Genomic DNA, 12429 nt, shown 5'->3' with positions numbered 1-12429 from the left:
TACTTGAATATAAAATTGTTAACCTTTCTGCAGTGAAATGTTAACGGTCTGGCCCGCCTTTCCTCCAAAAATTGACAATATGGCCCTTATGTAAAAAGGGTTGGAGACCCCTGGTCAGTGCCGGATTTAGGGTACTTGCGGCCCAAGGCCAAATTACTTGAGCGGCCCTCCCCCTGTGGTGGAAATTCCTTGCGATTGCGAAAGTAATCGTGAATATCTCCTATGGATCAAGGGGACATCATCATCGATACCCGTTATTGTGGATGAAATCGTGAACATTTCTCCTAAACCAAGTCAAAGCCATCATAGGTATCCGTAACTGCGGCAAAATCTTTAACATCCCCCGCGGACTGCAACAAAGAGACATCATCCTCAACACTCGCGACCATGGCAAAATCGTAAACATCTCCCGCGAAGCAGCAATGATGGGGACATCATCATCTACACTTGCGATTGCCGTAAAGTTGTGTTAAAAACATCTCCCGTGGACTGCGATCATGAGGACATCATCATTGCCAAGTTATTTGCATCTCGAGACAAACACTGCGACATGGCCTTGCCATATAAGTTATTTGCATCAAGAGGCAAACAATGAGACATGGCTTTGCAATATAAGTTATGAGACATGGCTTTGCCATATAAGTTATTTGCAAAGAGACAAACACTGAGACATGGCATTGCCATATAAGCTATATGCATCTAGATACAAACATCGAGACATGGCCTTGCCATATAAGTTATTTGTACCAAGAGACAAACACTCGGGAAAAAAACGGTCTTGTACATGGATACAGACAGCTTTTTGTTAGTAAAAAAATCGGTATTGTACAGTGATACAGACTGCTTTGTGTTGGTTAAAAAAAATCGGGATTGTACAGTGATACAGACTCCTTTGTGTTAGTAAAAAAATCGCTCTCTTACATGGATAGAGACAGCTTTGTGTTAGGAAAAAAATCGGGAAAAAATTTAAAAAAATAGGATCCATCAAAACCGGATCCAGCCCAAGATCCGGAATTTGTTGGATCCAATCCGGTGCCGGTGTTACCAATTACATTTATCTTATTTACAGTGATGGTCCGATATCCGGATCCGACCATCACTACAATATAGTGATATTATTATTATTATCATTGACACTCGTGACCGTGGCAAAATCGTAAACATCTTCCGCAAAGCAGGAATCATGGGGACATCATCATTGACACTCGCGACCATGGCAAAATCGTAAAAATCTCCCGCGAAGCAGCAATGATGGGGACATCATCATCGACACTTGCGATTGCGGCAAAGTTGTGTTAAAAACATCTCCCGTGGACTGCAATCATAAGGACTTTATCATTGTCACCCGTTGGCCGTGCCAAAATCGTAAACATCCCCCTCGGGAAGCCATCACCAGGACATCCTTATTGACACCCCCAGCCGCAATCACGGGGACAGCATCATCAACACTCGCGGCCGCGGTAAAATCATGAACATCTGCCGCGGGCCGCAATCACGGGTACATCACATCGAAGTATATTAAAAATATACTTTGATGGTACATCATCACTGGCACCTGCGGCCGTGGCAAAATCGTGAACAACGTTACGGTCCCTCGGTCCGCTGAGAAATCATTATGGTCACCTGTAATCGCGGCAAACTGGTGGTTTAAACTATGTTTTTAAACTAAAAAAATTTTTTTCTCACTCCTCTGCGGCCCCCTTTTGCTTACGGCCCTAGGCCGCGGCCTAATCGGCCTAGTGGTAAATCCGGCACTGCCCCTGGTCTAGGATACGATGATAGGAAATTGAAATGAATTCATGATAGGAGATGCGCTCCTATAATTTGAATACTGCAAGTTTTGCAGATTTAAGAATGTAAGTTTGTTGTAAGAATATATTACTTACGTCAATCAGCTCATTGAGTCATGAGTTTCACCTCAGTACATGTTTCGACACATTGTCATCATCAGCTGAGTTAGTACTTGTGAAGGTTTTATTCACCAGATGGCTTTGTCATGTTGAATAAATTAACACGTAACATGTAACACGAATACGACAAGACACATACACATTTATAACACGTAAAACTTGAAGACATGCAGGCCTGCTTGAACAAAACATACGGTCACGCCGCGGGTCGGGGACAGACTGACTATTTGTTTATCCAGGCTTATCATTGTTATCTCGGAGGCAGTGGACAGCTGTTTCTTTGGTAGGAATGATAGAGTTGAATATTGAGTTGGAGCTGAAATTTAGTTTTTTCGTTTAGAACAACTTCCTTTGCGTCATTATTTTTATGAGCTCTGTAGATTTCATATTCTTCTAACGTGTCCAATTTTCTGCCTTTTTCACAAATGTGGAGTATTTCTAGACTGTTTTCTATTGTTCCGAATGAGTGGTTGTAGTCAATTATATGTTGGCTGAATGCTGACTTCTGTTTGTTCGTCCTAGGGTTGGGTCTGTGTTCTTTAAACCGTGTGTTAAACCCGCGACCAGTTTGGCCTATATATATGCTCGGGCAGTCAGCACATTTTAGTTTATAGACACCAGTTTTGTTATTAGTATTCTTTTCTACATTTGGCGTTTTGTAATTCAGCAAGTTTTTTGTTTTATTTTTAGTGTTGAATACTAGGCTTAAGTTGTTATCTTTCATAGATTTGTTCAACGTGTGTTGTATGGTGTGACTGTATTCAATACATACATATTTGGCCTTATTTTCACGATTTAGTTGACAAGTTTCAATGTTATTTTCTCGTTTGTTCTTATGTTTGGTGATAAGTCTGTCCACTAAACTGTCAACATAACCATTTGCCCTAGCGATATGTTTTATTATTGTTACCTCTGATTCAAAATCGGATTTATTTAATGGTATACTTAGTAAACGATGTATCATTGAGTTGTAGGCACCCATTTTTTGTGAATGTGGATGGTATGAGCTGGCATGGATTGTTTGATCAGTTGTGGTCGGTTTTCTGTAAATGCTGAATTCAAGTTTCGTGTCCTTCTTTTTCAGGGTTAAATCGAGAAAGTTGAGTTGGTTATTATTTTCTATTTCATTGGTGAATTTCAGTTTTGGGGCTATTTTGTTGAGGTAGTTGTGGAGGAGATTCAGTTGTCTATTGTTTCCATTGAATAACAGTATTGTGTCGTCTACATATCTATACAGATCTATATACATCTATATATCTACATATATCTATATACATCTACATATTACTATAGTAGAGTAATATTTTGTCCTTATATTTGTTTTTATTTGAAAAGATGTGTTCATTTTCAATATGATCGAGGTAGATATTGGCTAGAAACCCTGATAGTGGTGAGCCCATGGCTAGACCGTCAGTTTGTTGGTAAAATCTGTCTTCAAACATAAAATAATTTTGTTTTAATATCTCAGCTAGAAGTTCCATTAACTCATTTATTGCTTGAGGTTCTAGGGTATTTGATGAATTTAGGTGGTTATTCACAATCGTCAGAGTTTCATCAGCCAAATGTAGAAAAGAATACTAATAACAAAACTGGTGTCTATAAACTAAAATGTGCTGACTGCCCGAGCATATATATAGGCCAAACTGGTCGCGGGTTTAACACACGGTTTAAAGAACACAGACCCAACCCTAGGACGAACAAACAGAAGTCAGCATTCAGCCAACATATAATTGACTACAACCACTCATTCGGAACAATAGAAAACAGTCTAGAAATACTCCACATTTGTGAAAAAGGCAGAAAATTGGACACGTTAGAAGAATATGAAATCTACAGAGCTCATAAAAATAATGACGCAAAGGAAGTTGTTCTAAACGAAAAACTAAATTTCAGCTCCAACTCAATATTCAACTCTATTCCTACCAAAGAAACAGCTGTCCACTGCCTCCAAGATAACAATGATAAGCCTGGATAAACAAATAGTCAGTCTGTCCCCGACCCGCGGCGTGACCGTATGTTTTGTTCAAGCAGGCCTGCATGTCTTCAAGTTTTACGTGTTATAAATGTATGTGTCGTGTCGTATTCGTGTTACATGTTACGTGTTAATTTATTCAACATGACAAAGCCATCTGGTGAATAAAACCTTCACAAGTACTAACTCAGCTGATGATGACAATGTGTCGAAACATGTACTGAGGTGAAACTCATGACTCAATGAGCTGATTGACGTAAGTAATATATTCTTACAATAATATCCACAGCTCAGGGGCTTAACAATGAATTTAAATGTAAGTTTGAGAGGCAGTTTCTTTGTGTGTTAGTATCTAACAACTTTTCATACATGAAATACTACTATATTAGAGTGCTTTATAAATATCCATTTAAAACAAAGTTAAAAACAAAACAGGTCGAGCTATTCCTAATGAAATATTGGAGAAGAATTCAAATATCTTAAGTCCAATTTATAAATTAATTTATTTAATGAATTAATTCAACAAAAATCCGTACACCCGGCCACAAAAATCGTGTATTATTCTGGTTGATATTATTAAATAACATACTAAAATATTATTGGGTTTTTTATTGGGTTTTTGAACCACATACAGTCCTCAAGCAAGACTCAGCTGACATCAGCACCTGACCTCGAATGAACTAAGCAGTTTTTTCTGATCATGAAACTTCATCTCCAGACAGTATTTCTCTTTGTGTTCATTATGTTCATACTGTTTTTAAAATATGAAATATTTTTATATGGCAAATTTTATGTTACAATATTAGTTAAATCATTATTCATGATTTTGAAAATTCATGGACCAATGGAGAAATTAATGCATAATCCATATTCCTTTTTTCATGGTTGCAAGAATTCATGCATAAATCAAGCTTTTCATGGTTGGTGGTGCAATTCTGCTAGGGTATCACTACTACCATTACATATCTACATATAGGTACCATTTACAAAGTGTAGCCTAACCATTTTCAATTTCAACCACAATCATTTTTCAGGTTTTTTAAAGAGCGAATCAATTTTCGGTTAATCTGAACTAATCTTTAAAAAATCCAAAAAACTACAAGCATTATTTGGTAGGAAAAACGTCAATAAATCCTCATCAATAAACGTTCCACTTTAGCTGCAAGTCCGTGGAACACACCCAGCTACACAAATATTTGAAAGTACAGTAGTGATACGTTGTGATGCAGGCCTACGTCCTTGTGCCATGGCACCTCTCCCTTGTCCTTGAACCTAGTGACAGACCCTTGCCGTTAGCTAACTCTATGATTCTATCACTTGCTACTTCCTTTATTTTTGTTGTATATGTATTGACTTTATTTTTGCTTTTCTGTAAAAACTTTGACCTACAGAACTTATTTATGTTCAGATTCAGATTGTATTAATTTTATTACCTGATTTATTTTGTTTTTGTTGTTGTTGAGGTTTGTTACCTTGTTATTATTCAGAAGTATTTATTGTATACAAATTTATTTGATTTTGTTGTTAAAGTCATTTGAGAGAAATGTTATCATGTCTAGGGGAAATTGGGGCACATTTGAACGGTTTAAATTTGCCGTCATTTTTATACTCGCAGGCCATTGGACCAGCTGTAAAATGTAGCCCTCAAATAGGACAACAGGTTGCATTCATCTCCCTCCATTTCTGATCAGTTCTTAGTTTGTTGTTGGGAAAAGAAGTTTTAAAGCGCCACAAGAAAACATTTTTAGCAGTAGGGATTTGTAAATTTTCCACAGAAAAACTACATTACAGATAAGTTTTATCCATTTACCTTATGGCTTATACATATTTAGATACAATTATGCATTTCACATTAATAAATTACAATCGTAACAATGTTATAAATTTGCCGCTCAGATAACAAATCAGATCAGATGTGCTCGCGTTACAAATGATGATGACAAACTGACAATAGGCTATGCTATATTTTTTGTGATCAATACAAAATAACTTATTCTTAGTCATATCCTGTGGAGATAAGCGTATGGTTCAGTTCTCATCGCCCAGCGTGGGAGCGGAAATGCCGGGATTCCTAGAAAGCGGTGGTTAAACCGAACTGCTCTCAAAGCAAGGTCGGTTAAAACAAACTGTATTATTTTACGATCGAAGGCGGATAATCCGATTATCGGTTAATACGAGGTTGGTTAAGAGGGGGTCTTCTGTATTGCACACTAAGATGTTAACTTGGAGGGTTTAAAAAATAACTAAATTAAAGCTAACATTATGTTACAACTAAATGTAATAATGTTTTGATTAAAAACACATAAATTCACCTATTAAAAAAATAAAGTTTAAAAAGTGTTGAAATGTCCCCCACTATAAGTTGGAGATGTCCATTGTATTTAAAAATAAATAATTAACCTTGTTTCCTAAAATATCAAGGCCAGAGCGGTAGACCTACTAATGTCCTAAAATGATCAACCTTGATAGGAAAATACAAATCATATTTGCTCTTTTGCAAAAGGCTCTGAGTTGAGTTAGTTTTTCTCAGTACGTTTAAGGTTGGGTTAAGATTCACATTCCTTGAGTGAATTGCACTTTGTTAGGGTTTGGAAGGGTAAGCAAGAGTTAGGTTTAGCTAAAGTAAAATCTGACCTTGATGGTGACAGATAGCCATCAACTCACTAGCAATCCTACAATATCCGTCCATTAGCTAGGATGTGGCAAGTCACTTTATGCCGTACACAATCAGTTCCATTAGTAGCATAATGAAATAAAAAAAACTTGCTCTATTGTTAACACAATTGTTAACGTAAAATGTAAGGAAAACCAATTAAACTGTTTTCTGAAAATAAACCATCCATTGATACTGTAATAAAAGAAAACAATCAAGTTTTGGAAAAAGTTAGTTTTAGTAAAGTTTACAAATGAGCAAAAATCCACCCACTTCTTAAAGTACCGTAGCCAATGTCTTTACAAAGTTTCCAAATTTGTCATCGATAATTCAAAACTAAACCAATAATATTGACAGTTTTTGATTTTGTTGCAAAGACAAGATTTTACACCAATGTGTTTGATGGAATTGTTATTTATTCAATAGTATGTGTTTAGCTTACGCCAATGGCGTCTCGGTCCAACTATCTTTAATATGCAGCCTAACCTATTATTTTACAATTTCATCTCCTAATATTAATTCCAAACTAACCTATAAACTCACCAGGCCAAACTACTACATCCGGTATCCTATCCATGTGTTCCGAGACACGAAGATGGTAAATGTCGTGAAGAGTTTGTCCATGAGATCGCACAAGTCTCTCCATGCCTTCTATCGAATGAGCGACCCCACATTTGCTTAACTTGTCGAGGAATTCTGCAAAAATACAAATTGAATTTTGAAATAGCAATATTAAATTAGGCCTATTTTATTTTTTATTTTACCTACCAACAGTCAAGAATCAGGTTGCGATGAATATACAAAAATGTCATATTCTGACTTACATTATATAATTTTCTTCACTAAGGCATACTTGTTCATTTTATCTGATGAAGATGGAAGTCAACTTCTTTCCTAGGTACAAATTGATTGATTGATTTTAGATTATGGTATAGGTAAGTATCAAGAGGGACGGACAGGTGACCAGACCTTGTGGGTTTGGATATGAGTCTTGAACCATGGAGTAGGTATTATGGTATTATGTATATATTTATGTTGTTAATAATCTTTTTGTAAGTGAGAAACATTTGACAAAAGTGTACATTTATTGACTTCCTTCTTATTTGTTTTTTTTACTTTAGATTTTCTGTGGCATTAACTATGAAAACCATATGACATTAATACTTTTACATTAATATTTTACAACAGGGTGAAAATCAGCCAAGCCCTATTATTTCAACGCTACTTCTACTGTTCTGCATTACGTCAACTAAGTTACAACTGTTGAGATTTAGTAATATATCTAAACATGTTTCTAAGTCTGTAATTAATATTAATTAATGTTTAATGACAGATGATTTGTGAGTCCTTAAGTTGAATTTGAATAAACAACATCATTCAGTTTTTTGTTAAAATAACTTTTTATAGTTTTCTAGTTAGTGATAATTTGTAGATTCTCGGAATATTCAACAACAACCACTTAGACAAAAATAAGCTACCTAGTTGAATAAACACAGGGTAGTAAACTATGGATACCTAGTGAATTATATATAAAAGATTGCTTTAAAAAACAAAGGATAAAATACTAACTTATATGTCCTAGTTTTGTAATGACATCACATACCTTGTGTAGCTTTTGGAGGAGGGAACACTTTAGGTGGATCTCTTGGAAGGTATCGATCTTTTAAATCAATGTTCATTTTCTTTATCACCCATTCAGTAAAATGGGGCAACTCCTGCTCTCCAATAGCATACCTGTAAATCAACAGACACAATTTTTATTTAGGTCTTTTAGTGTAGGCCACCTAAGTGACAGTAGAACCTCTTTTAACCGTCACCCTCGAGACCGGGAGCGTGACAGTTAAGTGAATAGACAGATAACAGAAATTCTATAATAAACCTTTACAGTAAGTTGATTTAAAAGGTTATGGAAGAAATAAAAAATTGTACAAGTGAATAATTTATGCATATTTCTAGACAAGTTAGTGTCAACACGCTTGGGTACAAAAAATAAATGCAATAATATTCTAATTTCTAGCCAATGTGAGGGCTTTAATAGGCCTACCTAGCAATTGCTATTGCTTAAGTTAGTTAATTCAATGACAATTGAGGGAAATATATTAAGAATGAAACATCACTGTTGTAGGCTTCCTACCTTTTTCCAGTAAATTTAATGATTTCTTTTTCATTGACAGTAAACTTAGAGTCGTTGTACCCCCAACCATTCCACTTCAGCAAATCGGTCCTGAAAAGCACAAAAGATATTCAGCTCACAATAATAGGCTATGGAGTATGAGTTTCAGTTAACATGTGCATCAGAGGTAGTTAACCCTAGCAGTGGCCAATGTTAGAAGTGGGGAATGGCCAACCCATTTTGGCAATTTTGCATACATTTTTTTTAAATTCGTTAACATTCAACTGTAAAGTAAACCTAGCCAACCTCATATTCATTTTGTTTGGAAAGAACAGGATAATCTATAAAATAGTATTTAGCCTAGTATTAAATAATAGTAATAATAGTAATAGTAGTAATAGTAATAATAATAGTAATTAAATTAAAAAAAACATTCACAGTATTTAGTATAAAACTTTTGTACCAAATGTTTTTACTTCAAACCAACATAAACATCTTGTAGCGTACCGGTATTCAATTACCTACCTAAAAATGTATAACATGTTGGGTAACAATTTGTGTTTTTACATGCTAGGGGCATAATAATATAAATAAACGGAAAACCACAAAATACAACCGGAAGAAAAACACAACCTTTCATAAACACAATTTGACACTATTCAGTAAATATTCATGCATAATAAAATGCATGAAGATTACCGGTACTGTTATATACACATTTCTCTAAAAATACGAAATAATAACAAATTTAGTAATCAATTGCGGATAAAACGAGAGCGAAAACTCACCAGCAACAACACGCAATGGCGAATACAAGGCACTTTGTGTATGAGACCTTGACAGTAGTGACAAGCTTTCGTCGTCTTAGTGAGAGAAAAAGGAAATAACCCTGAGCGCAGGGCTGCCACTATCACAAGCTACATTTCTTCCTCTTCAAAATGACATATTATATGACTAGTAGCCTAATAATAACTTACACTGTATGTAATTTGCATTTTCCATGCCTTCACAAGGTGACGATTGGCCATTTGTTATAAATTTCGAAAACAGCTGTTTTCATAAAATCATACTGGTTGTCCAATCAATATTTAGTTCTAAATATCACTACGGTACCACAATGAAGATAAAATCAATGGTCATCCAGTGGTACCACCCACAACATCCCAAGACGAAAATTACCCGAGCAGGGTAATGCCAAACAAGACGTGTTTTGCCAGTTCCCAAGTGTTGGCTGCAAAAGTCGTGCCGCGCCAAAAATTCATTTGATTTCTAATCGTCGTGACATTGTTATATACCTGCTACAGGGTTTGTTTATGTAATAAAATGAAAGTTCAGAATGTGATCTTTAGAATTGTATATATATTGATCTCATCTGAGTTGATTATAAGTGTTTTTTTTTACCGTTAAAATAATTTTGGCCCATACCGTCACGTTATGACGGTGGCCATTCTAAGCATCAACGGCAAACCGTCACCCAGTGACGGTTGGCCACTGCTAGGGTTAATAAAGTTATCACTTCCAGTTGCTTGATAAGTTGTTGAAAACAATCAGCTGTAGGCCTACCTACTTCACCCACAGTTCATTCCACTTGAAAATGACATACGTCCAGGGTTTAGGCTAAGCTGCGGGAGCATTTTTAGCATTTTACTATTCACAACTTAAAAATGCTACCTATATCTTTGTTTTTGCAGGCTAGGCTATAGCAAATTTGCTACAAATAAAATTGAAGGTGTGGGTAGGCTAATGTTCAAAGGTACCGGTATCTAATAACTTAACACTGCTGTCTTCATGGCTTTGGCGTGGGGGACGGTTAGTACACAAGGGTCCGCGCGCCCAGACTAGCTGCGACAACTGTACTTAGGTACCCCCCACGTACACGATGTTGATACTGTGGTGTCCTCTATCTGTTGGCATCATCGGTAATATGTATCGCGGACGTATTTTTCCGCAAAACAGCCAGCAATAGATTTTTTAAGGCGAGTGCACTACTTACTGCCGAGTTATTGCCAGGTTCACACAAGTAACCATCGATGGTAAGTTAACATCGACGCCAACCATCAATACCTATAAATAGGTAAGCCTACCAATAACATTGTTGCAAAAACATCCATGTTTTTGGGACTGCGGTAACTTAAAACATCAATGTTTTTTTTCAGATTTTTATCTGCTTTTTGTAAGTCTTACTCTCTTTTATTTTTACATCTAACTTAGTGTAGTGCCAAAGATAGTGATAAAGACAATTAATAGCCTAGCAGTGTTTCCATTCGCGGGATTATTATCCCGAAAACGGGATTTTTAGACCTTGAGCGGGATTAAAACGGGATGCGGGATAAAACGGGATTTTCGGCTGTGACGACTATTTATATTTTTTTTCTACTCAATTTTAGAGAAAAACTAACTCAAATTGTTTAAATAATGTAGCAAAATATAATAGTGATGTTTAAACAACTTATAAAAATGATACGTAAAGTTTAATACTAGAAATTGTACCAAATAAATCATGCGGGATAAAACGGGATTTTTCACCGATTTAAAAGCGGGATAAAACGGGATTTTTCGACCCAGTAAGCGGGATTATTATTTTGGTCGTGTGGAAACACTGTAGCCTAGCAGTTCACACACCACATTATACTAAGTTACTTATTGCAATCTGGGTGACCTACCTACCCTACAGAGGCAAAAATAGTACAAATAAGACCCACTGTACCTAGGAAACAATAGAGTTTTTAACATAATCAATTTTAAAATTAAGGCTATCGTGCATAAGGGTATCAAAGTTTTGCCCTTACCTCTTTTTTGGGACTGCACTTTTGATTTCCTGAGGAAATGATTCTGTTTTAACTTTGTCACAGGCAGATGTGAGGTTCCTAACCGGCCTGTTTCTCGAGGTACTACCCATCAAATGTCTTGAAATAACTTTCAACCTTTCTTCCGCAGAATTTGCCATTATAGCACGAGGTACTACTTCAGAAATTAGGTTTTGATTATCTAACTAAGTAGATAAGGCCTAGGCCTAGCTGTTAGGCTTTTGATTGATATAATAGGCCTAGGTAGGTTTAAAAGTTAAATACACTTTTACTTAACAGGTGTATAAAACTCAGCTTGAGCTAGTTAACTATTTCCCTTAATTAATTTACAGTCTTCTCAATTTTCAGTTATTTCTAGGAATATGTAATGTTGTTCACAATTAAACTTGAAAAACTATGTTATAAATTAAGAACTAGCCTAACAAACCAGAAAGCCGAAAGCCGACGACATCAGACATCACAATATCAACTCCCACTCACAACACAACACACAACGAAACAAACAACCTGAACCTATAACCTAACCAAACAGCTGAGCTCAGAGCAGAGCTGAGAGCGGGAGCTGAGTAGAGATGTGTCGACTTCGACTGTCGTCGATGTGTCGTTCGGTCATGACCATTTCCACCATGATGACCATCATACGGATCAGTCAGGTGAACGAGTGATCCGGGTCACACTTAAGCCCCCCACACACTACCAGACCAGACCACCAGACCAGACCGTCTGCAGGGCCGGACTTAGGACTTCAGAGGCCCCGGGCGAATTTGCCGATGGGGCCCCCAGTATGATTATACGAGAACAAATACGGTACACAATGTAACGCATATTACATGCACACTAATTTTAAATAGGCAATTTCAAGGTGAATTAATATGTAAACCTGTTAGAATAGCATGCTGTATTTTGCATAATTTAATTTTATGTAATATTTTAAGTCTGAAAATAGCTACAATGTACGGTGTTATGTTATGATT

The 12429-nt window shown here is 36.2% G+C and overlaps 1 protein-coding gene across 1 annotated transcript in view; it reads right to left on the bottom strand.

The window, feature by feature from the left end:
• Window positions 1-11949, bottom strand: part of LOC129001465 (alkyldihydroxyacetonephosphate synthase-like) — a 36588-nt gene extending 24639 nt beyond the window's left edge. The window contains exons 1-4 of the mRNA XM_054428762.1: window positions 11438-11949; window positions 8670-8759; window positions 8139-8269; window positions 7079-7231 (exon numbers count right to left, since the gene is read on the bottom strand). Of these exons, the coding sequence (XP_054284737.1) occupies window positions 7079-7231; window positions 8139-8269; window positions 8670-8759; window positions 11438-11595 (532 nt within the window). The 5' untranslated portion in view covers window positions 11596-11949. The remainder of the gene's footprint in view (window positions 1-7078; window positions 7232-8138; window positions 8270-8669; window positions 8760-11437) is intronic.
• Between the last annotated feature and the right edge of the window lie 480 nt (window positions 11950-12429).

Source organism: Macrosteles quadrilineatus, unplaced genomic scaffold, assembly GCF_028750875.1.
Source record: "Macrosteles quadrilineatus isolate MER2022 unplaced genomic scaffold, UCM_ALF_1.0 Scaffold_8__2_contigs__length_117827958, whole genome shotgun sequence".
Classification (NCBI taxonomy): Eukaryota; Metazoa; Arthropoda; class Insecta; order Hemiptera; family Cicadellidae; genus Macrosteles; species Macrosteles quadrilineatus.
The sequence above is the reverse complement of the archived record's forward strand: the minus strand, read 5'-3'. Positions and strand labels throughout refer to the sequence as shown.